The 27,640-nt window shown below is 41.6% G+C and overlaps 1 protein-coding gene across 4 annotated transcripts; it reads right to left on the bottom strand.

Annotated features, from left to right (window-relative positions):
- Positions 1-483: 483 nt before the first annotated feature.
- On the bottom strand, positions 484-18,250 carry prmt8b (protein arginine methyltransferase 8b). Of its 4 annotated transcripts, none has more exons than XM_072673060.1 (10): positions 17,617-18,250; positions 15,672-15,914; positions 11,663-11,818; positions 9,110-9,173; positions 7,836-7,978; positions 6,404-6,491; positions 4,079-4,194; positions 1,771-1,921; positions 1,539-1,660; positions 484-1,317 (listed from the first exon to the last, which is right to left on the bottom strand). In XM_072673060.1, exons 1-10 carry the CDS (start codon positions 17,683-17,685, stop codon positions 1,234-1,236), a joined length of 1,236 nt encoding a protein of 411 aa, XP_072529161.1. In that variant the 5' UTR covers positions 17,686-18,250; the 3' UTR covers positions 484-1,233. The 4 variants fall into 4 exon arrangements, with proteins under 4 accessions (XP_072529161.1, XP_072529162.1, XP_072529163.1 ...); XM_072673061.1 differs by having other exon boundaries at positions 15,672-15,911; positions 17,617-18,249; XM_072673062.1 differs by lacking the exon at positions 17,617-18,250 and adding an exon at positions 17,221-17,299.
- Positions 18,251-27,640: the final 9,390 nt, after the last annotated feature.

The following is a 27,640-nucleotide window of genomic DNA, read 5'->3' as shown; positions in this document are numbered from 1 at the left end:
TATTGATTTTGTCTGTTAAAGCAGTTTTCAAATATTTTATATGTTATGAAAAATCAACCAGACTTGTAAGTCATATATAACAGTAAGTGGAAAAAGTAAACTAGTGGAATGTCATTCAGTTGGTTCTGTCAGTGCCCTAAATAGGACTTTAAAAAGTCACTTGTAGCAGCACAGCAGCAACGCAGAGTGTTTTGCTGAATTGCAACAAGCATGAATGAAATCATTAAAATCTGTTTTTCAGCACAAGTATACCATTTTCTCCAGATCTCTAAATCCAACACTTTTACTAAAATTCTTTATTAAAAAGATGCCACAAACAAAGTGACATATCAATAGCATTATGTACATTTTACTTTGACAATTCTACTGCATATTCTCTCTGAATGATATTGTAATATAACAAATGTTTTATTTTGTTTTACTTGTTTGTTATTATAAATTAATCTTGTAATACTAAAGTAAATGAACTAGAAACAGACATAGTTTATTCATCTCTGATTTATTTACCACTTCCAGCCCCTGAACTTCCAAGAAACTTAATAAAGATTGCCTAAAATGTTAAAATGATGCTTTAAAAAACAACAGAAAAGCTTCAAACTAATTTTGTGATTCTTAAAAAAGATTATCTTAACCCAATGAAAGCAACAAGTCAGAAAACATGCCAGTCACAATATCAAACTGTTCAACCACCAAGCAGTTAACAAAATGAACAATTAACTACATTTAATCATAAGGAATATGTTAAATTATTTAAAAATAAATAATCAGATGTCTCCTAAATACTTGTCTTTCTCCATGCTGCTAAAATAATCATTCTGTAGAGTCTAACATGTGCACATGAAGTGAGTCTATTTAAGGAACTGTGTCACCTCTTCTTGTGTCACATTGTCTTATAGATTACGGTAACTGTTCTTTCTTCCATGCTTTCTTTTCTTACAACTAAAATAAAGCACAACTAAGACATTCTCAAGCTCATTGACGGTTACATTCAGTGATTTAGCTCTCATATAGCCTTGTGTTTTGCAGAACTGGAGGACTGATGACACTATTGCTCTTTTTTGTTGTTTGTTTTTTGCTGGTTTCGCACCGATGATGACATCACGTTGGACCTGTGTTGTCTTCCTGGTCTCTCTCATTTGGTCAAAACATGTAGCAGCAAGTGAATCAGCCTCTTCAGCCCCGCTTTCCGTGGTCAGCTCAGTTTTTAGGGAACTGTCGCCCCCTGGTGGAGCCCTACCGCATCTTGTAGTCGTGGGAAATAGCTGCATCACAAAGCTGCCCTTTGAAATCCAGCTCAAAGGTGAAGTCCAGGTCACGCTGAGAAAAAAAATTAATTAGGCCTTCAGTAACTGCTCCAGAGACTGTCACATTTACTATTCACTTCTTTTATTTGTCTCCCTTCATCTTTCTATTTTAGCACACCTACTTGCATGCTGGTCTCCTCCTGTCAGTCTGGCCCTTGTTCATTCTCTCTCTCTGCTTCTCTGTCTCTGCCAAAGCACCCACTCTCTTTTCTCTAGCCATTCATTGCCTCTTACCTCATTGTTCTCATTGGGTTTCACAGCAATGCTGCCTAGGATTTCCTCCCCTCTCCGCACGGTCAGGTAGTCTTCCAGGTAAAACACTGTCTGCTTCCAGTGAGTACTGGGAGCATCAGGTGCTGCGAACATGAGCAGAAATGAGAAGGTAACTGTGTATGCTTAGAAAAAATAATGATCTATAAGTTTTTTTCTAGTGGTTTAACTGAGGTGTTTGTCAGTGGAGCAGAACCTGTGGAGAAGCCAGTTTTCTTGTGACACTTGGTGAACTCTATGTTAAAGTAGGTGACGAGGGCATGGATGTAGTCGTTCCTCTGGATCTGCAGGCAAAAAGCTGAGGTGAAGGTCAGGTCCTCCAGTTTCACTGTGTAGATGTCCACCTCCTGCAAATACCCACAAACGTTGAACAGATTCTAGTGTACTGGCTCCACACCGAAAACACTATGGCATATTTATATAGTATATAGTCTTTGATTTTGGTTCTGTTTCTGTTGTTCCTGTTTTTTCTCCTAGAATAAAACATGCTAGTTTTCTGTTTATAGTGGGCTCATGAATATAAGCCCACTATAAACAGATAACATTGCATACATAACATAGCATAGTGTCACATAGCATAGCTTTGTTTGTATCACTGTAACTAGAACATATAATTGTAATTTCTTCTTATTGCAGAATCTTACTGGACATCACTGCTATACTGCCAGCGTGGTGTGCAGTTGGCTAGCTAAAGAGATGGTGAAACTGCTTGCTCTTCTGGCTTTCACTTAATCTGCTGCTCTGGACGACTACTTACACGGGACCAGGCCTCAGGCAAAGCCATGGTCGCAAGGTGTAGTTCACATAGCAACCTGTTTTCCAATATCTAGCAGATTCTGGCAGTGATGTGCTGATTCACACAAAGATTGTGTCAGATAACAATTCAGAAATATCAAAAACACCAAATTCTCCTGAAGTAGCTGTTATGTTTTATGCTGTTGGTCTTGCTGAAAGCATTTACTGGTGGGCTGAGTGTATGTACATTTTGGGGGCGTACATTTAACAAGTTTAACAAGTAACTGTTATGTAACAGTTTTAGGGTGTTGAAATTGGCCTGTTTTACAGCTCTGTTGTCGTTATGACTGATTTTCTTTTGAATGAAAAGAATGCAATTGGCCTTGCTTTCTCAGGGGTGGGTTGATGGCACTTCCTCCCTACGTCACTCCTAGTGTGATGCTGGTCAGCACCGGCCTGGGTTAGCTGTTGTATCGGAGCAGGGGAGCGTGCTGGCTACCTAGCAATGCTGGGTCAGTGGTAGTTTAAAAAGAGGCAGTAGCTGACTTTACAAGTGTCAAAGCATTGCTAGTGAAAGGGGGAGTTCACATGAACAGGCATTGGGTAATTTCAAATTGGGTAGAAAATGGGGTAAAACATTCTTCACAGATTCTTCTCAGTGACTGCAGAAGTTGTTGCAAATGTTATAGAGATGTTTTAGTACTATCCTAAACCTCTCGGCTATTTCAGTCACCTTGTCCACAAAATATGAATCAGTGTTGAATGGGCAAAGCCTCCACTGAGCTTTTGATCACTGTGTCGACAGCAGATCATTAACTCCAGACGTTGTCCCATTTGTTCATCTCATCCTTTCATTGAGAAAATCTAACAAAGGAGCGGCAGGCCATTCTTCAGTTCAAAGAGGCTTATACCCCAGGTGTTTCAAAGGTATACCAATAGAAGAGTTAGAGAAGTGAAATCTCTCTCTTCCCTCTCATCTGCCTGGCCCACTGTTTTCTTTCTGGGGTTTTTTTGTTTGCCTCTTTTTCTCTGATATTTTTGGCATTGAAAAGGCTTTCGTAGAAAAGCAGATTGTAAAATGGCAATCATTCAAACTCTGCTTATAACAAAGTGGATGTGTAGGTCATTATCTCTGTAGTCTACACTAATATCTTCAGTCATTAGAAAGGATATAGAGCATCATTTCAGATCTTTCCACTGGTCTACATATTGTGACTGCTTCTTACATTTGATTGGCAGTTGATCTTGATGATTCACATGACAGTCGATAAAGAAGGAAAAATATGCAGGACACTCTAATCCCTCTCTAATCCCTGAATGAGCACTACCGAATGCTGAAGGTTTCCCCTGAATTTATTAACAAGCATACGCTGCATGATATGTTCTGTATAAATGCTCTGTGAGAGTCGTGTCAAATGACTGAGCAGTCATGGTCATTCTTTTACTGTTAAAATCACTTTTAGTAAAAATATGTGGTGATTATAATCACAATATGGTATTTTGGTCATATCATGCAGCCCTAGTGTGAGATGCACTCAGAGTCAGTGAAAGTGATGAAAACTGTTTAACGCCCTGTCATCAAACAGCTCCTTAATGATAATTAGGTCATTATGTAACGCCCACGCAACATGTGTCCTGAAGTAGCGCCTAGTCAATCTGCTCTATGAATCAGAGCAGGGCTTTCACAAAGAGCATGCTCAGGCACTCACATTCACGTCTTCGTTCTCTGGCTGTCAACCCACACACTCACACACCCTCTGTGTTCGTACCTTAATAAGGCAGGAGTTAGTCACCACTTGTTTTGGATCCACAATATCGACCAGTGGTTCCATCATCGCAACATTCCGAATGCAGGTCATATCAAAACCGTAGACGTTCTCCCACCCTAGAAGAGAGAAGGAGACAATAAGAGGTTATATTTGTAAATCTGTTATTAGCAAACAAATTGAGGTTGGATACAGTTGCAAGTGATCCCTTTAGAATTACCTGGATTTTTGCATTGACTACTAAAGTGATCTGATCGTGATCTAAGTCTAAGTCTAAGTTTTAGACAAAACAATCCAACTGAACCAATAACAAAAACAGAACAGTTCATGCCTTTTTTTGAGCACGTTGAGGCCAGAAAAAGTAAGTGAGCCTCTGTGTTAATGATTTCTCCAATAGCTAATTGGCAAAAAGTGTTTCAGTTAAGGGAAGATATTGTGCTGGGATTTGGTTGCTGACAAATCTGTTCTTCCCAAGAAAGATTGGTTAGTGTGCACCCGGTGTAGATGTAGACAACGTTTAGAAGTTGTAGCAGGAAATGGCTACAAGAGCATTGCTAAAGACCTGGATATACATCAGTCTACGGTTAGTCTACAAATGGAGAACATTGAGAACTGTTACTAGTCTCCCTAAGAGTAGATTCTGTTTAGATCACTCCAAGAGCACAGCAGCCTGAAAGAGATCAGAAAGAACCACAGGGTAACAGCAAAAGATCTGCAGAAGACTAGTTATTATTATTAGTATTATTAGTTATAATTTTGAATGAAAAACTCAAGACGTTCATTAAAGGACACCATGAAGGAAGCTGCTGCTGTCCAAAAATACATACAAGCTCTGGTTTTAAGTTCTAGGAAAATGTTATATGGACAGATAATTGGAAACCTTTTTAGCACTAATGCACAATGCTTTGTTTAGAGGTAGGAGAACACTGCACACCAAATCATCACCCTGACTGTGAAGCATAGGAGCATTTTATTAGTAACCAACAAAGCAATTCAGGTGACTCTAAAGGCTTCCTGACTATACTGTATAGTATGCTGTATCTGGACAGGATTAGTTTTATATGGGTAATCCCAGGCGATTCAACATGTGAGTAAATATTCCATCATATCCTGTGGAAAATATGTTTTTCACTGTTTTTCCTCAATTATCCCTAGCATTATAAACATGTAGTTGATTGATTGGTTATCATCCTATTAATACTTTGTCAGTGGTCACTGGATGCTGTTGGAGAAATGTTTTTGGAGGTGACAGCAACACAGAGGTCGAGTAGCTGCTCCCATCTCAGTCATTAATGCCGAAATTTCTTATCCCATGTGAATCCGTAGTAATTCCTGTAGTAAAATCACATTACTCCACATCCCCATGTAAAACTAATCCCCTCCGAATAGGGCTTAAGAAGACTGCTGACAGGTTGACAAGTTACAATCATATCATGAGTGATCATAGCTGAAGTGAGATGGTAATGGGGTTAAACGAGAGTGAGTCAATAAAACAGTTTGGTTCCGAGGCCCTTGGCAGATTTTGCGAGGCCTCCTGGGATGAAGAAGTTGTGACACCATCTGTTGTGTCTGCACAGACACATCATGCCGTAACTTCCACTCCCTTGCTGGGAGATTTTTTTCCCTTTTAATTTGAACTCTTCTACCTTTCTTGCTTTATACACTGTGGCCTCTTCATTGCCGAGCACAGGTTGCCTGACTGTGAGAGTACGGCATCACTCCAAGGAACCTTTTCTGGCACCTTCATTTTAAGGGTAGAGGGACACTATTTTTACCCAAAGCAGGGTGAGTCAAAGATATACTCTTTCTTAGTCTAAAGCCAGACAGCCAAGGCCACATGTGAGCAGGCTGTCAATGTATAGCCTTACAGTTTAGCGCTGGCTTTAAGAAATATATTTGCTTAAAGAAATGATTTGTTTGATTAGATGAGCTCTGCCACACCACACAAGAAAATGCATGTATTCATAAGTTTTAGCTCCCTCTGTGTCTGTTTCTGTGTCTCTCTGTTTCTCTTTCTTTATCTCTTTCTGCTTTTCATCCCTTCAGGCCTGAAATAGATTCTTCCCTGTGTCTGGCAGCCTTTGATTACATTGAGGCAAATCACACTCTTCCATCCAAAAGAGAAAAAAGGGATTGAAGTAAAAGAGCCTTTCGCTGAAGGACAGAGACAAAAGCCGGTAGGGACGTCTCTTTTACTTCTTTTCTTCTTGTCTCTTTTTTTCAGATTCAAGGCATTTATTTCATAAATATATGCATGTGTGTATATACATGTGTGTCTGAATGTGTATATGTGTCCTGTTGTGTATGCATGTAAAAAAATGTACTTACAGTGGATTTTAAAATCTTTGTATTGTCTGTCTTCTATAGCCACCACGTACAGTGTTGCTCTGTCTGGGAACATGAAGCCTCCAGGCTTCTGAAAGAGGCAAGTATCACATCGCATTATGTCATAGAACAACTATCGTGTTCCTCATTCATTTCAAACAGCCTTTGTCTGCACACCTGGCAAACCAAAAATATCATTTACCATTCTTACTGAGTTCCTCTAAAGTGCAGAGTGTACACACAGCCTTGTTACTGAATCGCAATGAACCTATTCTAGTATCTATTATATATAAACCTTGGACAAAAACACAAGTCACATTTATCAGTTCTTCTCTACTACTTGACTACACATCTCTTGGCTAAAAAACAAAAACAAAACAAGTGCCAATCATGTCAGAAGTTGTAAGAATTATACTGGGGGGAAGGCCCCTGTCCATTTAACCCTCTCATGTTCAAACAGCATTTAGAGGTCTTCATCTATATGTTACTGCTTCAACAGTCATGATAAAACACTGGGGCATGTTGACTGATAAGTCGAATCAACAGACCTCAATCCTAGTTCTCAATTTACATTTACATTTACATTTACGGCATTTAGCTGACGCTCTTATCCAGAGCGACTTCCAGGGTTACGCATATTATAGAGGTGGGCCAGTGTAGTGTTAGGAGTCTTGCCCAAGGACTCTTATTGGTGTAGCACAGCATAGTCACCCAGACCGGGAATCGAACTCAATGACACTGTTTAAACCTGGTCACTTCATGCATCTTGAGTATCAGGATTATCTCTGGATAAGGCCAAACGTATATAAAAATGCAAGTGTAAACACACCCAAGACTTTAAACCAGATACAAATCTGATACTGATATGAGACACATTTGACAACCAAAACCTCTCCCAGTAAAACACCAGAAATCATTTACATATTCAGTCCCACACAGCAATCAGATTCCAGGCTGATTTACTGGAGATGCATTAAACTACCAGGTGTTAATGCATGTGATCAGGATCTAATCCAGATAATAGTCACATAAAGTGACCAGGTGTAAATTGGGTCAGTTTGTACCAGAAGATGAAATTTCACAATAGAAACTCTCAAAATACTGGAGTTATTCTGACACTCCTAAAAAAACGAGCCTCAGTAGGTTCCAGCAATGCATTAAAAGAACCACTTTTGGCTCCATAAAGACCTATTTCTACAAGAGATTCTGGGTGTGAAGAACCCTTAAATTGGTAAAGAATCATTAAATAAAATATTCCTCACCCTCACACTTCTCAGCACTTTTATTTTTAATAGTTTAGGACTGACAGGACTGTTGTTATGAAGGCAAAGGGGGGTGTAACCAATTATTAGAGAAGTATTAGAGAAGTGAAGAAGTGAGCTTATGGGCCTAAACGACCATGGCTTTGTCTATACATATGCAAACACTGACTAACCAGCCACTTGTCCCTGGCGTAGATGACCGTCTTGAGCATGGACTCATAAAAAAGACAGTAGCCCATCCATTCAGAGACGATAATGTCCACCTGGTCGACAGGCAGTTCAGTCTCTTCCACTTTCCCCTTAAAGATGGTAATAACTGCGAGACACAAATGCACACGTATAGAGAAACATTCACGGTTGAAGTTCAGATTTTATCCTGATGCATTAATGACACATAAATAGCAGCAAGTGCATGAAATAAGATGCTTTTGCTCTGAAGTTCAAGGTGAAATTTCTTTGCTGGGTGATAATTTGCTGTGCAGATGATTGATGTCTCTGTTTCTTTACCCTTTTTTCCACCCCTCTACTCATCTCTATTTCTCTGCTTCTTCCTTTTTATCAGCAGGGCGAGCTGCCAGTCTCCAATTACTGATTGACTAAGGGAGAGTGTGCTGAGAGAGCTGTGTCAATGCATGTTTATGTGTGTGTGTAAGCACACTGCAGTGATTCCTCTCCCGCTGACTCAGGGCCCCCACCAACAACACCATTCTTCAGTGCTAATCAGAACTGCTGAGGACTGATTTAGATAAACAACAACTTCTGCCATCGCACCACAGGAAGTGAGTGTCCTGTACGGGAAGTGGGTGTGCTATTTCCTGTGATATGGTATGCTGCATGCTAAGTGGGAAATGTGTTACTTTTCCCTCTCCATAGGCATACAGCATAAACAAACGGCGTGTCCTCAGAGAACTTTTTGGACTTTGAATGAACTACTGAATATCCTGGCGGCGTGTTGGTGTGAAGCTCTTTAGCAGATACGTGGATACAAAGGTATTGGGACACCTTCCCATTCATTGTTTCTTCCAAAATCAAGAGTATAAAAAATGCTTTTGTTGGAGTAACTGTCTCTACTGTCACAGTTGCTGTGAGGATTCAATTGCATTCAGCAGGAGAGTTAGAGGTTGGGATGTTGCATCATCATTCCAGAGAGCACAGTTCCACAGCTCAACGCTAGGAAGCTTTATACCCCTCTAGCCCACGCCTGGCATTACACATGGTGCCAATAGGTTAATGTTGATCTGCTCCAGAGAGTCCTATTCTTTTGCCAGTACTTCACTACAGGGACTAGACAAGCTGTGTGTGTGCATTTGCACATCTGTGTCAGCAATGGATGCAACCTACTTAAAATTAGCTATATGCATTTTTTCAAAGGGGTGTCCACAAACATTTGGACATATAGTGTATGGGCACACTTCACTTACACTGGACTTTTAGCGCTGGGTCTTACCATTGTCCAGGTGATTTGATTTGATGATTTTCTCAGAGTACTCTGATATACTTGAGCATTCGATCTGCAAAACACATAAAGACACACATCAAAGTGAGTGCTGTTAATTATACCATGGTACTGCACATTTTACCCATCACTTGCTGGGACCTAGGTGTCCCCTTTCTGCTAATGCAGGCTAATGCAGGCTTTTACGCCACCTCTGTGTGATTTTAATGTGCATGGCTCTGTGGTGCTGTCATCGTGTATCAGGTGTGGTGTCTGACTCTGAAAAATGTGTTGTATGTTCTATAATTCAAGCTGAGAGATCCCATAACATCCACCACTATGCTGAATCCTCACAACATTTGGAGAATATAACTCTTCCTTATTGCAGAGGATGTATGTCAAATCATCTGCAGACTTGACAAGTGCAATTCCCTTCTTGCAGACCTTCCCTCATATGCTATTTCTCCTCTGCAGAGCATTCACAACACTGCAGCTCATCTGGTTCACAACTTCCCGAAGTTCTCCCATGTGACTCCCTCTCAACCCTCTGCTGAGATCACTCCACTGGCTTTCTATAGAAGCTAGTGAAGAGTCAGAGACATTCCTTGCTTCAAAAAGCTCAGCTCCTCAATATTTCTGCACCTTGGTTCAGAACATCATATCTGCAAGACAGCTTAAGTCCTCAACATCCATCTTTAAAATCTGAGCATATTTGGACGGTTAGAGCTCACTGCTCTAGTGACCTCCTTTATGTAGGTTAACTAGGTTAGCATCCCTCTGCTCTATTTTGCACTTGATTGAGCCAAGACATGTTTCGTGTCCAAATTCTGCTTCGTCAGAGCCAACGTTTCTAGCACACTAGTAGTCAATAATCATCCCAATTCTTTCTGCAGGTACATACTTACACACTTCTCTAAACTCCCTCAAATCCCATCCAGGTCTTCATTAAGGTGCCGCCGATTTGTCAATGTGTGTCCTAAACCATACTGACAAGTCTACACCACCTTAACAAAGAACTGCATGCAGTTTTAGCATGTATGAAAGCAAGCATGTATTTACAGTAAGGTTTGGGTGACTTTTTGACTTTTAGCAATAGCAACATTAGCTTTGTTGTTCCAGTGCTCAACTGAAGAAGCAAAATTTGGACACCGAACATGTCTTGACTGATCGACTGCATCTGAGCTAAGACGAAAATGATGTAGATTCGATTTGGCGCTGAACTATTTCGTTAAAAACATTGACCCTATTGACCCAGTTTTGTAAACCAGCCTTTGCTTTCTCTCTTTCCAGGATATCTGGATAACATAATTTGCTAAATGTCTAAAAATATGGAAAACAAGGGATAACACTAAAGGTTGAGGGCTTTAATGTTAACAACAGTGCTTTTCTTCCTTCATTTTGTACCTAATTCTGTCCCTAATGTTAGTTGTTGCCATTTTCTGCCTGCTATGTAGGTCTCTCCTATTGCATGATAGTTACCACTTTGGGAGTGTGTGTACCCAGGCACTATTTTTGACCTGAATGCACTTGAAGGACAGCGCTAACTGTCCAGTTCTGTATGTGTGGCCTGATAGAAGCCCATGATGGACTAGCATTGAAGCATTGGAACTGTGCAATATATTGTTTGCTTATCATTATTGCATTGTTGTCCATTCTAATATTTCAGATGACTTGGATTCACATAAGAGACGTTTACCCAATCATAGGCTTGCTTACTATGTACTGTAGGCATCTTGACCTCAGACAATTCTTGATGATCATCTATGAGCTTTTTGGTGAATCAGGGCATTCATGTGGTCCAACAAATGTAAATAGTCTAATTTAGGTCAAAACAATGTTGACCAGTCATATTGCAGTAGGTCAATATACACTACGAGAGTTTTTGATGGAATAATGCTGATGTTCGGACGAATTTTTGTCCAAAAGTTTGTAGACACCTGTTCAATGTTTCCACTAAAATCACAGCTATAACACTTCTGCACTGCAATTAAGGCTTCCAGTCTTCTGGGAAGGCTCTAGGCTAAATATTGGAACATTGCCATGAGGATTTGCTTGCATTCAGCCACAAAATCATTAATGACGTCAGGCACTGATGTAACACAAATGTCACTCCAACTCATCCTAATATTAGATAAATGAATGCAGTTCCTCAGCCAAATGCTGGGAGACTTTGAACATGGTGACCTCCTTATGTGTGGCTGCCCCAGAGTGATGTATTCTATTGGTCAGTGCTTTTCTATAGTGATTATAAAAGCTGTGTCAGCAGTGGATGCACCTTAAGGCAGCTGAATTCACTAATTACAAGAAGTGTCTGAGCATCTATAACTTTTGTACATACTCTCTCTCTCTCTCTCTCTCTCTCTCTCTCTCATGGTCTGTGTCTCTCTTCTTCCCTCCCTTCTTCACCCTCTCTCACTCTCTCCAAAGTGTGTGCATGTGGTCTACAAGAGTGTGAAGGGATTTTACGAAGTCTGCAGATAATGAGGTTGTGGGCCATTTTCTAATGTGAGGCTCTGGTCTCCCACTGTGAAAGCGCTTTGTGCTGAGCTGAAGTTGTGTTCTCACCCCGTACACGTGCTTGGCTCCTGCCTTGGCGGCAAACATGGAGAGGATTCCCGTCCCGCTGCCCACATCTAGAACAATCTTGTCCTTAAAAATGTGTTTATTGTGGTACATGGAGTTCCTGTAAGTCAGTGTTCTCACCTCGTCCTTCAGCATCTCCTGTAAAGAGAAGCAAATTACATTATTGGATGCGTCTGCACAAACATACTTCATAGAATAACTGTCTTATCAACTGACATCTAATACTGTACTTTTTCCAAAGGCCAATCTAAAGTGGAGAGGGAATAGTGTCCTTTAAATTCTCCTGGTAGAAAGTGCAATGCTATGGATTTATGCTGTAAAGGGGCCTATTTAATGCAGTCCAATTACCTAGAATACTTTGACCAACTACTAGCTGTGACGTTTGGCTGTGACAGCCAAATGAATAAACGCAGCTCCATCATTTAGGCTATCTGTTTCATTCATTTCAGAGTGTACCGCTTGCTTTAAGGCTTTCCTTTGGGAAATCTTGGGTGTCATTTTTCAGATATCATGAGATCCTGTTATTTTTCTCGGCTTGTGTTAAGGCCTATATCAGAGCTAAGACAAACCCTTACAAAGCCAAATTAAAAGGAAGACATTGTCTAGAAATATCTGTAGCATCAAATATGTCAAGTTCTAAAATATGTTGTTCAAAGACCGAGTTGAATACGAGTCACTGTGTACATTACTGATTAAAAATAATCTGCCAAACAAAAACAACAACAGAAGGGCTAGAAGATAGCCGAGAATGACTGAGAACAAAGTCAAACACTGAAAGAAGAGAGAGAGAGAGAGAGTGCAATCGAAGAAGAGTGTGGTTACTGAAAGGGACGGAGAGGGGGGCTAGATAGGGAAACCGAGAAGAGGACTACTGAGCTATGAGATGTATGCATGATTCCATGCCTACATCTCATAGCTCAGTAGAGCTCTTTTGGTTTTCCTTTGTAGCCCCACCCCTTTCAGTAACCACATGCTCTTAGAAGTTGACACCTTTGATACTACAAATAAGAAATTTCCAGAGATTCCCAAAGAAAAGCCTTAAAGCGTGCATCCATGTGTTTCATTTGTATACAATTTCAACAATTATTTATCCTTTGTTGAGACACTAATATAAAGTGCTGTGTTTAATTTGAACTGTGCAAAAAAACAACAACTATATTTTAAAGGATATCTGTATGTATCCTGGCAGAGCTGAATAATGAGAGTTTGGTCTATAGATGTGACTATTTGTGAACCTCAAACACTGTGCTGTTCTTCTTCAATAGCAAAACCCACAGAAGTAAAATGGAGCTGTAAAACAGGCCAATTCCAAAACCTCAAAGCTGTTACTTAACAGTACTGACTCAAGATATTTACGCCCCCAAAATTTACATACACCCAGCCCACCAGTGAAAGCCTTTTGAGACTTAAGAGAATGGCTATCCAGTTTCAATACGGAAGCAAGTCTAAAAAGACTAAAAGGCAATGTTGGCCATTTAGATGAAGCACCGCCTGGAGGAACGGCTAACTGGAAGATGCTCTGCTGTTGGGCATCCATAGCTTGGTTGACTTGCATAAGCACAGTGAGCCTCAACCCCTGCGACCTGAAAGAGCTGCCTGGAACTTTGGCTCTCTGTTCCCGATCATATCTTCGCTGCTGGAGTATGGGGTGATATGTAGGACAAAACGCAGTATCGCTGGCATTCTTTTTATAGAGACAGGTCTCCTTTTATAGGCCTTTAGGGATTAACTGATACATATCTATCTCTTTCTCTCTCTCCCCCTCTTCCTCCATCGCCCTGCTATTCTCTGTTATCAGGAACAGACCCTTTATCTGCAGACTGCTCAACCTGACCCACATACTCAAAATGTCCCAGTATCAAACTGCCTCATGGCTGAGGCCTCTATGTAAGATAGGTGTTTTCTCCATCTGGATGAGCTTCCAAAAGGTTCGGTAATGAAGGCTTTTATTAGATTCAATGAATGCTAACAAAATGAGTGCTGTAGCACCAATTACATGACTGTATTCTAGGGGTATTTGTCAGCGGGCAGAAATGGGGTAAAAGATAAAAGAGGAAGTCTCATTAGAGAACATCACTTGGCTCAGCATTTCATCAAGTTAATCAGTTCATGATTTATTCCTCTGCTACGTGTCTTTTAGGCATTATGTACACTGATCAGCCATAACATTAAAACCACCTGCCGCTTTGACCCTTTGAGGCATGGACTCTACAGGACCTCTGCAGGTGTCCAGTGGTTATCTGGCACCAAGACTTTAGCAGCAGAAAAAACTAAAACAAAAAAAAAACAAGGCCTCCAAGGATTGCATCAATGAGTCTTGGGTGCTCATGTCCCTTTTTGTAGACTAGATGTTTTGGAGATGTTGTCTTCTAGTCATCTAGGTTCTTGTCAAAGTGACATCAACGTCAAGAACTGTCTGTTCTCTTATTGCCTAATGTATATAGCTGATAGTTACATATATAAGTTATGTGGTAATGAGAGTAAGGACATCAAATGTAGGGCCACATATGGTCTGTTAAGGCTGAAGGAGTTAATCTGTGTATGGAAATCTGGCCCCGTATGTTTAGCAAGTTAGCCAGTAAGAAAAAAGCAACATGGTGCTATATTTGTGGAATAAAACACAAAATAGCAAGAATTGATCTCCATGCTTCAAAGCAAGGTCGGACAGGTTTTACAGAATGTTTTATCTATAATCAGGTTTTATCAAAATATGTAAATCATTCAGACTGGGCAGCTGTTTGTTTGTTTGGAGTCCGCACATAATGTTTGCCGTTTATAATGCTGTGCAGCCAAGCTGAACTGTTATTACAGTAAGCAGGTGGTAAATTACAGTGAATCTGTCACTATGTCAATACTACATCCTGCCTTCATCATAACACTATAACCTTTCATATGTATACACGTAAAAACAAAATGCAGCAGCTGTGTGACTCAGTTCTTTATTAGAGTGAATGGGCTTTTTCGAATACTATAAAAGAATACATCTGTGGGCAGACAATGGAAAGGTCAATCAGCTGATAAATCAGATGGTAAAACATGGTTTGTTAGTTCAATCTAAAAAAAATAAATGATCACATGGTAAGAAGCACACAGTAACTGTTCATCTCAACATAATGCTTGGAATAAAACAGTAAACAAGCTGATTTTAATCTAATTAGGAGGACCGGAAACAATAATTAACATCAGTTAAAACCTCAAAAGCATTTTAAATGAGCTTATACCCTAGTTTTGTTTCTCACAGTTTTGTCACAGCCATTTCCGTCCCACTAGGTAGTACTCTCCCAGTCACATAGTGCTGCCAGAGCTGGAAGGGTAAACTAGTCTAGACTAGACTAGACTAGCTACACTAGGAGGAGAACACTAAGACAGTTATGTCAGCTAACAGACTCATCCAACTCACCCAGAGAGACTGATGCAAATGAAACTCTCTAGGTCTCCTGGCTGAGACATCACCAAGGTCAAGCACTCAGGAGCCCTGACTCAAATTTTAAGTTTAATTTTGTTACCACATGAAGAGAAAAATAGTTCAGAGCAGAAGATGAATTGAAATATATGTGCGGTTGCCATCAGCAGCCGGAGTCAGAGGGAGCACAACTGGCCTTGCTCTTTCGGGAGTGGGTTGGTGGAACTTCCTCCCCACATAATTCCCAGTGTGATGTTGGTCAGTGCGGGTGTCTGTTAGCTGTTGTATCAGAGCTGGGGAGGCTCCTAGGCAGCAACCTAGCAATGCTGCAACAGTGGCAGTTCAAAAAAGAGGTGGTGCTTGGCTTCACATAAGTCAGAAGAGACATGGGAGAACTGCTAGTGATAGTGGGAGTTCACAAAAACAGGGATTGCATATTGGCCTTACAAATTGGGGACAAATTGGAAATTAATTATGAAATAAAATATATGTGAGGATTGAGTTCAATAAAAATATCAAATAAATATTTCTACTACACGAAACATCATTAGGATATGAACCCACCCCGTCCCAACCATGCCAGCCTACCTCATGGATACCAAAGTGGGCGTAGGAGTCGAAGTAATAGTCCCGGGATGTCATCTCCTCGGGGTTGAGGAGCTTGGCCATCTTGCCTCGCCCTGGACAGGCAGACAGCGACGAGACGTGTGGGGTGTGAGGGGGCCGAGGGACATGATGGACGGAGGGCACAGGCTTGGGCACGGGGGCCAACTGCAGGGTCTGGGATGAGGGAGTGGGCGTGCTGACCGTGCGTTGCTGCTGCTTCTGCTGCTGCCGGCAAGGAGAGATGAGACACAAACCTATTAACACAGGCTCCACTTTAATCAGTTAAGGGCTTTTTTTTTCAGGCAACAAACCAATTAAGGACCTTTATTTTTAAAGGGGAATTATGATGATTTTTCAGAATGTCTGCATAATTAACTGATTAAGATGTAAAGTCATTTACAGTGGTTTGATGTGAAAATCACCACTTGTTCATACTGTTCATAATAGGAACATGATGTTAAATCTAGTTACCAGTACAAACATGCAGGTCAGTCAAAGGCAAAATAAGACATATATAATAAGAACATAATAACAATACATTGGTTTATTAGACACTGCAACCCTGTAAGCCTGGTTAATACAACCACTTCTGTAAATATGTCTGTGAAATTTACAGGGCTACGCTGTTAAAAAGCAACCTTTTAAGAACCTGGACATGGAAGAATGGGGAAATATCATTTCCAAAAATAATGCAAACCAAAACCGTAAGATTTTAACAGTAACAGTTTGTAAAACTACATTAATTTACCAGTGTGTGCCTGCTTGCTTTGAATCACCTGCAGCCTCACCAGCCCATTGTGTACTAGACTGAACACCTCTGGTGTAATAGTAAAAACAGCATAACCATATATAATATGCTTTGGCTTCAAACAAAGATGGTGTATTTATTTGTAAATGTTTACTGTACTACAGTGCACATTGCTACTGTATTTTATATAGTAAAATTCTGGCAGCTTTGTTTTTTTACTGTAAAGAAACCACTGTAAAGAACTGAGGATCTGAGCTGGAATGTTTCTCTATGATTTCTCATTTTACATCAAACCATGTTGAATGGCACTGTTCACATGGAAATGATTGAATTATGCAGAAATCGTGAGAAATCTGTGGAATTTCCTTTTCACGTTGTAATGGACTTTGTACCATGGCTGTATAAAGAGTGTAGCTATAAGCATACGTGCTTTTGAAAGGGGGTTCATCCTTCTGAATGCATAAACGATGCCTTGTCTGTCCTATATAGTACTTAAGGGGGTTCCAGTAAACTATACAGAACCCCTTTTGCTTAGAGTGTAGCATACAGCACCCCAGGGTCTCGCTGCTCTGTTGTAACATCAAACACAAGCAGTAGGATAAATCCGGCGTCCATCGGCGTAACTCGCATGTCCTGTAGTGTAACGCTGGATCAGCCACTGCAGCACCACGGACAGCGCTCGTGGAAGCCGGCGGTCGATTCGATTTCTCCACTCCCGCTCGTCACTCTCGCGTGCTGGAGAGGTCAAAGCACCGCGGACATGTACACATGCTCACATCTTACCATTTTCCATTTGGCGTGCAAGCGAACAGGCTGCTGTCTCCCAGCAGTGGTCCCGTGTCCTCAATGACCGCAGCAGTAGCCTCGCTATCTCTGTGGGACCGGTTAGCGTGACGTTCACGGGTCTTGCTGCAGTGCATTTACAGAGGTATGGCTCTGTTTGTCAAACAGCATCTCGTCTAGTGCATCTCAGTACCCGGCTATTTCTCACAGCATTAGCCTGCAGGCGATCCTGCACGGGGGTGGAGGAGCTCCGGGCTCGCATTTAACGCCACTAAACAAATGCACGAGACGTCAGATCGGCTCTGTAATGCGTTATTCGCTGGAGTGATCTGATCAGACGCGGTGGGACGCGCTCAGGTGTTCTGAAATGCGTTATAAAACGGACCCTGCACTCACCTCCGATCCCTCAGCCTCCGCCATCTTCCTCCGCAGGAGCAGGCACCGCGATGAGTGCCTCAGTCCCATACGAAACAGCGGCACTCAGCCTAACTCGATGCGTTTGAATGATCTCTCAGTGTGCCTCAAAACCCCCTCGCAGAACTTTTGGGGCGCATCAAAGTAGGTAAGACTCTATTCCTGCACCAAAAAGCCCTGCAGTTCAATCAACTCTGGCTAAACATGACTAGTTGAATTTCATTCAGCCGAAAAGAACTGGGAACTTCATTTGCCATGAGCACTTTTTGGCGCGACCAGGTCTAGCTTCCAGCGAGAGAACCGTCCAGCAGGAGACAGAAGAGTCCTGCAGTCCATCGTGCAAAACCAAAAGTTCCTAGAAAGATCTTGGAACAGATCCTAGAAAGCGCCGCTTGGCTACCAGTTGAGCCAGAAGACCTCAGCATGGCCAGCGCCGCGACATGGTCCTATGGAGAGATAGGCGCGCGCGCACACACACACACACACACACACACACACGCGCGCGCGCGCGCACACACCTATCCAAACAGAGCCTCTCTACACTACGCGACTTTCTTTTCCTTATCGTTGTGGTGGAGCCTCGTGCTCGTCGTGTTCGCTCTTGTCAAGTTCGCGTGGAGGGAGAGCAACTTTCTTCCCTAGAGTTGAAGCGCCTGAATCAGCTCCCCCACCCCCCTCCCTTCCTCCTCCTTCCCTCCTCCTCCTCCTCCTCCTCCGCGCGAGCGCTGCACCTCCACCTTCCCACACACCCGCACGCGGAGCACGGAGGAGCGCGCAGTCTTCCAGCTCACTTCAATGGAGCCGCGAGATTGCATCCCCCAGCCAGTCTGTAGGACAGCACGAAGAGCTTCTGCTGTTGTGAGCCTGATGCGTTGGATGTGATTAGTGTATAAAATATATATAGTATTTAAATTATCATTATTAACTTGTGATTTATATATATGTTCATATAAATGTATATATATTTAATATACTATCAATATATACATTTGTTTCTTCAAGTTCATGTCTATATCCTTATTTGGCTCTGTGTAATTAAGTGTATTTATATCTGTGTAGGGACTATCAGTATTGGGCTGTAAACTGTGGCGTGCAAAGGAAGCCCCTGGGTATATTCAATTTATTGTATAATATTAAACTCGGGTGTTCAGTGAAGTGTGGTAAAACACTCCTCATCAGACCTCTGGGGACGGTCTGGGCGTGGTCTTAATATCCTAATGAACGTGGGTGACTGACAGCCCTCTATCACTGTCAAACAGTTTTTTTGTACGTTACCATGGCAACGCACACAGCCTTTAAACAGTTTCTTACTTTGAACTGCGGTTGTGATTTCACAGATCTTTAGGGTTTACTGAAGTTCTGGTATCTGGAACCGAGTTATCGACTAGGCCACATGTCACGCCATCATCCCTTCAACCACTTGGTCCCGTCGCCTCTTTGCTTTTCCACTTCATAGTGGATGGCCATGTGCTATGACGTGTGGTATACGGGTGTGGGCATCAGGTAATGAATCTCCCTGGCTATGGAACTGCGTCCGTCCCAACACCCAGCTGCTAAATTCCGGACATGAGGGAAGATGAGTCATGCGAATGATTTTCAGGTAGCCTTGTCCTCAGTCCATAACGTTATTAAGAAATGGCTGTTAATATTAATTTGAGGGAGCTGCTTTTTTTGTAGGATTGCTAAGAAGGCAAATAAACCCCCTGTTTGACTGCAAAAGACCTTAGAAGACTGGAGTGGAGTGGTGGTGTACAAATACAGTTGCACTCAAAATTATTTACCAAAATGTACAAACCTTTAACTGTTTGCAGTAAACCAATCAAACAAGAGCAAATTCAATATCTCATCACAACTAATAGAACAAGTCTTTTCTCCACATTCAACATGAAATGCCCCTTTTAATGACGACTGCAGCCTCAGAATTATTCAGCCCCTTTATGACAAGCGTCTTTAGTACTTAGTAGACCACCCTTTAAAAGTGGCATTTTGAGCTGAATCAGCTCCTGAATGTGGAGAAAGCACTTGTTCTATTAGTTGTGTTGAGCTATTTTCTGTACGGTCAAATAATTTTGATTGCTACTGTATGACCCTTAAGAAAACCTTACCTTCGTCCTCACCACAAACTTCAGTGTCAGACGGAACATCTAAACATCTAAGGAACATCTAAACAATCCTGTGGACTATAGAGATTATAATAGACCTCTTTGACCACAATGAGCAAAGCTACAGTCGATGCAGAATTCCCTGAAAAGAACACTTCACCAACTGTTAAGCATTGGGATGATCAATTATGCTTTGGGCTTGTGTTGCAGCCAGTGGCATGAGGAACTGGTAGATTTCACTGGTAGACCTCAAAAGAGCAGTATATGCATGATGACCCAAGAATATCAGAGAACTAGAAGCCTTTGCTTAAGGAAAAATCGCCCAAACAAGAATTGAAAAACTCGTAGCCTTTACAAGCTGTGATACTTAACAAAGTGGGTGCCACTGAGTACTGACCATGCAGACTGCCCTAACGTCTGCTTCAGACCCTTATATTTAGATTTTTTTTGTTATTTTTAAATCCAAATAATGGAAACCTAATGCTAATCCTGCAGAAAGTATTAGAGAAGTATCTCATCTTTAACTTTATGCCTTTTGGAAATTAGTTTATCTTTTACCCACTTAGTCATTCATAGATGTGTTGACCAGGGGTAGCCAAACTTCTAATGGTCAAAAGGTCCTGAAGACGTTCATTACCTGGATGAACCTGGGTGTGTTAGATTAGAGCTGATTAGATGCTGAACTCTGCAGGGTGGTATAGATCTCCAGGAGAGGAATCGACCACCCCTGCTCTATAAACACAGCATGTCAAAAAAGATTAAGGATACTAATAAAGACTTGGTCACCCTTTTGCTGCAGTAAGGCCTCTAATCTTTTGGCAAGGCTTTACACTAGGCTCTAGAACATTGTTTTCAGCATATTATTAGAAAGGCCAGCTAGTGATAATTAAACAAACTCAGATCCAGCTCTTCCTAAAGCAATCCACAGAATGTGATACCCCACTAGCTGACGGTTTGCATTGGACGTAGTGACCTAAGGCCCATGTCCATTCTATGACCTTTGGCTCATGTCCTAAGTATTATTCTATACTAACTAACTATAAGTATCTATGATCTATATTTGGCTAGACTACTCTTAAAAATAAAGGTGCTTCAAATGGTTCTTCTGTGGAGGGATGCCACAGAAGAACTACTTTGGTTCCATAAAGAACCATGTTTATAATGGAGATGTGTGAGTATGAAGAACCTTTTTGAGAACTAAAGAACCTTGATGTAAATTGCCTTTACCAATTTAAAGGCTCTGCTAAGGTGGGTCTTCTATAGCATGGCTCAAAGAACATTTTAAAGAACTCCTTTATTTGCAAGAGTGTGTGTTTTCTCATTTCTGGTGGATTTCAGCCTGCATTATTAGTGGAGATGTTCTTCCTGAAGCTCAGACTGAAAGCCAAACAGTAAACCTCACCTCTGTGTCCTCTCCCCTCCGAGTCCTGCGTGATAAAGTGAGCAGAGCGAGTGCGATATAGTGTGTTGGTGTGATCGTGAATTTTCTGTGGGAATCAGCTCCAGTCTGCTCCATTTATAGTTTTGCATGTACACACAGAGCTGCAGGGTTTGAGTTTAGAGCGGCGACCCCCACACTGGTACAGTGGGCCGCCCACTCTGCTTGTGTAATCCCTGGAGCCGATGTGGGAAGACACAAACAAATTCACACACACACACACACACACACACACACACACACACACACACATTTATATACAGAGCTTTGTATTTCTATCTTTGTGGGGTTTTTTTATTTCCCTTTATATTACTGTAACTAAATAATGCAGCGCCTACACATTCAGAATTCAAGTCTAACCTTGACCTCGGTAACCGACAGAAAAACCTTTTAGCTCTTTATTTTTATTAACAGTTTTCTTCTTGGGGACCAGCCAGTTGTTCTGAGAGCTGCAAACATTTGTGTTTTCTCCATCCTGTTCACACACTCCTACAAATAAAGGTTCCTCAGTGGTTCTTTCATTGAACATATGGTTCTAGCAAACACTTAAGTAGCGTAGAACTTCAGGTCTTCATGGAACCCCAGGCGGTCCAGATTTTCTGCTCCAACATGTGTGAATAGACCAACAATGAGAGCAGTCCGGGGGTTCCTGAGGCTCAGTATCAGAGCCACTGCATTAACAATCTATTCACTGAAAGGAGAAGGTAGTACAGAACCAAAAGAACCCTAAAGAACCATATATTAGTGTTCTATGGTCTTCTGTGGACTATCTATCCCAGTTATTTTGGGTTTCACACACATGGTCACACACATTTACACCCCTCCCCAGCATCATAAAAAGTTAAAATGTGTATTCAGATATTGCAGCACTTCATAAATGTAGAGGTTTGTAAGAGATTCATTACATGTCCAAATGTTTGTGGACACCCCTTCTAATGAATGCATTCAGCCACTTTAAGTTGCACCTATTGCTGACACAAAAAAGGCAAATACACACAACACAAAGCTTGCTACTAACTGGTACCATGCCTAATGCCAGCCGTGAAACTGTATTCTCTGGAATGATGGTTGTTGCTTCATTCAATATATTTAGGATTGTTTGGAGAGTTGGGGGTGAGGTGGATGGTGATCAACCAACACCCTAGCCTTGCTAATACTCTTCTAAAATTTTAAGGCTAAATGCAATCAGATCCTCACAGCAATGCTCCAAAATTTTAGTAGAAAGCCTTCCATGAGCAGTAGAGACCCAGCAAACCAGCACCCTGATATATTTACTCCCGATAAATCTATCGGTGATTAAAAACTATGGCATGGGGACCTGGTGGTTTCTGACAGACACTGCAGCTTTGGGTTGAAGTCGTAAAGCAGCTCAGATGTCTCCTGGTGAGAGGATTTCCACTGCATGTGCAGCCCAAGCAGGCACCACACTGAAGGACTGCTGCCCACGCATGCTGTGTAACACCACACTCCGAGTAACACATTCACACACCAGCACAAGTGACAGGCTGACAAGCGCACACACTTTTGTAAAGTGTCCAAGGGTACATTCTATTGAGCCGGTTGGCGTCTGTGCGTAACCTGTGAGAGGACGTGGGTAGCGCGTTCTATTATTCTCCAAATTCAAGCACTTCATGCAGGAGAGATGTATTTTTGTCAGAGGTGGGTGGAGTGGCCTAAAGCTATTCTTAAGTAAAAGTATTGTTACTTCAGTGCAATTATGACTCAAGTAGAAGAAGTAGAAGTAGCCCAACAAAATCAGGTCCCTATAGAACTGCTACAAACTCTGCTTTAGTTGGTCAAGGTTAGTTATGTACTCGCTTTACTTACAGTACACTTGAAAGAGGAGAGCTGGAGGTGCCTTTCTCTACTGGTTTCATACACCAGCCTTTCAGACAACAGGCTTTTGTAAAGAGCAGACAACTCACTTCATTGGAACTTGTCATTTCTCAGGCATTACTGCTCACAGCCTGAGGCTAGCAGTGGACGACCACTGGTATGTTATTGTGTGTGTGTGTATGGGTGGGTGTGTTTGTGTGTGTTATAAAAGCTACATTCATTTCTTTAACTCTGAAAGGGCTAAACATTTGTAACATTTTGGTTACTGAGGTCAAGAGTAGGGTTAACACCTATAAATAAAGGTGCTACGAAGGGTTCTTTGAATGATGCCATAGAGCAGAGGTCCCCAATATGTGGGCCACGCTGTCCTGCCCGGACTTGTACTCAATAAACTATTGACTATTTCCAGTGTTTTTCAGCCTTTACAGTACAGGTTCAGCAGCCCAGCAAATTCACAGACCAATTACATGCATTGTTAATATCACAGGCGACACTACTCAGCCAATCAGATCTGTACATTATGATGAACACTAAGACTTGAGTGAGTGACTTACAGGGAAGAGACAAAAAACAGACGAGAAACCTTTGTATATTATTTCTAAGTCAGATTCTTAGACATTCTTAGACAATCTAGAGATTCTTTATTCATTTAGACCAAGTCAGATTCTTAGACATTTTTCCTGTTTCCACTGATTCAACTGACTGTTTAATTACCGCCCAGTATGCATATGCCAGGTGGCATTGTTAGCTGATAAATATTTGACTTGGTTTTAATATTATGGCTGATCAGTGCATGTATTTTCCATGCCCTGACACTGCATAAAACCATATCTCCTGTGTGTGGGTAAGTGTGTCTTTGCCTGAGTCAGTGAATTTGTTTTGTCCTCTCCGAGGCACTCTTTGACTGTGTCTGCTGAACCGTTCCCTCAAAACACACACTGGCCCCAGTCTCCCCCCGAGAGAGGCATTTATAGAGCTTTAGGCTGGGCACAAAAGACCAGAGTGATAAACTAACAAGGGACAGGCAGCGAAGGCCAAAACACCACCAAGCCAGAATCACAATGAGGGTTTTCAAAAAATAGCCATTTAAATGGCTTGGTTCATTTAAAGAGATCTTCACTGTCGCCCCCTTTCTGTTTATTGGATCCAGTTAATTGTGGATTTTTCCCCCTCCCTTTGTTTGTGTGCTTATTTACCACCAAGTCACGTCCTGGATGACTTTCAATTTCTGTTGCACCGTGGTTCGCCAAAAATTGTAAAATTGAACCACCCCAGCTGGCCGATTTGGAACATCTTCTCGTTTAGAACATATTTCCATGTCCTGATCTCCCTGTTCCTGTGTCAGTTCCAGCCTGTGAAAAGCAATGTCATAATAATACTCAACTCAGTGCCCAACCTAACGAGCTTCAGTTTGTACTTTTTCTCAGACGATGCCGCAAACTCCATTAAGCGTATTATCAGAGTCTGAATATCCATCAGTGATGACATCTCTCACATTAACTGCCGTCAGGCCCGTCTCAGTAGGCCTCTTCCACTGGGCTGGAATGACAGATGACATCCTCTTCTCTAATGCCGTTTCAGGCTCAGAGATCATGTCAGGGGCAGGTGACTGCTGCTGCTGCTGCTGCTTGTGTCCGCCTGCAGCCCATGGCAGTGTATCTTCTCCTAATGGAGTTTTGACTTTATTGGGTTACAGGGCGGCAGACTGAGAGGACAGAGTGACTGTGTTTGTGACCAGGAGCACAAATGCTGAATCTCAGACCCTGTCTCTGAGCTGTATGCTGGAGGAGTGGATGCTTGAGCTGGGCTGTTTTACATTTGAATGATTGACTTTAATGAACTTTAAGAGTATCGACACTCCAGGCTAAATGAGTGTCCAACAAAACCTGGCTCATTTTGATTGGACTGTTTTTTTTTGTTCTCATCCAGGATCTGTGTCAGTCAAACAGCTCCAGAAATCCCTGCTCCGGTCTCTGTCTCTGGTGAGGCATTTGGTGCATCTTCCCTGTGTCCATAATGTATGTTTTCTCTATACCTTTCTGGGATATGCTACAGAATAGCATATGGCCCAATGTTTTAGAACCAGCCAACCCATATTATTTTCTTATGTGTGCTTAGAAGAATTAGACCACTTGGTTGTTGTAATTTACTTTAGTTTGGTTCTAACTTCTGATCCTGACCTTGTCTCTACCCCAATTCTGTTAAGCACTGGTGGAGATAATATGGATTTTGACTACTTGTGCTGACCACAGTCACCTCTGCAAAGTAGAGGCTCCACTTCAATCAACCTCTCCTTAAGAAAGAGCACGGCTGGATGCTACGTGCTCAGTGTGTGTTCTGCTTTTCCATCATAAAAGCCTTCCCGGCTATTGACGGTTATAAATAAGGGCTGGACAGGCCTGTCTAATCAACGCAGCACCAGCTCGCTGTTAAAAATACCAAATTAACCTTAGCCACGAGGGTCAAACTACCTCTTCATCAGCAGAAGCTGTACTTTGCATAATGAAAAGGACATTTTATGACAAATCCCCCTCTTGCTTCACCACCACTTGATCAGAGTGTGATTGAGGTTGTTCTTGGGTTAACAAAAAGGGAAACACCACTCTGTACACTACTCTGCTTATGTAGTGTCAACCTGGTCTATCATACAAGCAACAGCACTTCAGAATGTAGGTGAGGTTTGTTTGCAGAGTTCTGTGCAGAGATAGATTGTGTAGACTAAAACCACAGAAAAGAAAATACTGTTATCTAGTATCTATTAGCATAGGATACACTACATGGATAAAAGTATTGGGACACCTGCTCATTCATTGTTCTTTCTGAAATCAAGGACATTAAAAAAGAGTTTATCCTGCTTTTGTTGGAGTAACTGTCTCTACTGTAAAGGGAATGCTTTCTGCTTTGCTGTGAGGATTTGACTGGCTTCAGCGACAAGAGCATTAGTGAGGTCAGGGTGTTGGATGATCACTATCCCTCCTAATCCCGACTACCCAACTCATCCCAAAAGTATTGGATGAAGCACCAATCATCAGCTCAATGGTTAAGTGCTGGCCGGGGGGGCTTTATACCCCTCTTGCCTGGCATTAGGCCTGGTGCCAATAGGTTCATGTTTATCTGCTCCAGAGAGTCCTATTCTATTGGCAGTACTTCAAAATGATTAGATTTGATGATTTTAGTCCAATATCTGATCATTTATTTCTTACATTCAAATAAGCCTTTTTAAATAATAATTTTAATAATAATAACATTTACTTTAATGCAAATCCAGGCAGATCCAGGTTCAAATTTGATCTTTTTTACATGTTTATGTATTGGGATCTGTGGCATTGGCAGATTTACATACATACAAATTAATGGATATTGCCATTGGTTTCACAAGTCCCATTACTGAAAATTTGTAAATGATCAAAAGTGTGGGCAAAAGTGTCATATGCAAAAGTGTGGGCACCCCTGGTCAAATACCCTGGTCAAAAAATAAACATAAATCCTCAACCTCTACACAGAACAACATCTCCACAGTTTAGCAGTAAAAACATCAACCACATGTTTCTGCACAACAGGGCGGAGGGATTTTGGCCTGTTCCTCCTTTTTCCACACAGTGATGTGGATGGCATTCCTTGTATGAGCTGCTCTTTTTAGGTCCTTTCACGTCATTCCAAATGGGCAAAGGGTGGACTTCGACTTAACCATTCCAAGATGTGCTTGTGTGCTGAGGTCGTAGTCTTGCTGCATGAGTGGTGTTCGGCGCTTGCCTGATGGTGGGTTCATTAACACTGAGGAGCATGTAGGCCCTTGGATATTACTCTGGGGTTCTTTGTGACTTCTTGTTTTATTCTTTGTGCTGAGTGACTTTTGCTGGACGGCCATTCCTTGGGAGAGAAACAATGTTGCTGAATTTCCTCCAGATCCTCAGGAATCTCCTTTGTTTGAAATATGGCACACACCCATAAACCTGTGTGGTGATGATCAGACTTTTATAGTGAAAATCCCAAGTTTATGTTCTTGAAATCTAACAGGACTTACTAGACAGGAAACTAACCGACTGTCTAACTCACATTCCTAGAGGTTCATATATTGTTTTTGACATTTAATGTTGGAATTTTGCTCAATAGATATAAAAAATGTTTGCGTCATTCGTTTAACTGAGTCCTCTTCATCTAGTTCGAGGGATTAGATGAAGCTCTGATCACATTTCAAGTCAAATTCACATTTTAAAGGATTCACAAACGTTCTAGTGGCACTGTAGCTCGAATAGGGTCTAAGAACTTTTGTGCATGGCTGCATATTCAAATTTATTTGTAGGAAATATATTAAGGACTCTATAAAGAACCAGGTATGATGTTCTAAAAACATTTATCATAAAGAACTAGGTTGCCATGATTGCCTTTACTGAAGATCCCATGAAGAATCCCTTTTGTAACAGTTAGCTTGAGTCCTTATCATTTCTCAGATGAGCTGCACATTCACCTGAGCGTGTCTTTGGCTACTCTACTAATGCATTACTATTAGAAAACAGTCAGGGGGGAAAACACACACACACACACACACACACACACTGTAGGCCCATTCCAGTCCAGCACCAGGCTATGACCTCGTCTGGTTCTGTCATGGTAGTCCTTTGGAAGCCCT

The sequence above is a fragment of the Salminus brasiliensis genome, chromosome 2 (assembly GCF_030463535.1).
Source record: "Salminus brasiliensis chromosome 2, fSalBra1.hap2, whole genome shotgun sequence".
Lineage (NCBI taxonomy): Eukaryota > Metazoa > Chordata > Actinopteri > Characiformes > Bryconidae > Salminus > Salminus brasiliensis.
The sequence above is the reverse complement of the archived record's forward strand: the minus strand, read 5'-3'. Positions and strand labels throughout refer to the sequence as shown.

Excerpts from the sequence above, each read along its gene's own strand:
- prmt8b (XM_072673060.1), bottom strand. The coding sequence starts at position 17,685 with ATGGGACTGAGGCACTCATCGCGGTGCCTGCTCCTGCGGAGGAAGATG. Across the intron at positions 11,819-15,671 it reads CCCACTTTGGTATCCATGAG|GAGATGCTGAAGGACGAGGT; the intron begins GTAGGCTGGCAT and ends TTCTCTTTACAG. Across the intron at positions 1,661-1,770 it reads GAAAACTGGCTTCTCCACAG|CACCTGATGCTCCCAGTACT; the intron begins GTTCTGCTCCAC and ends TCATGTTCGCAG.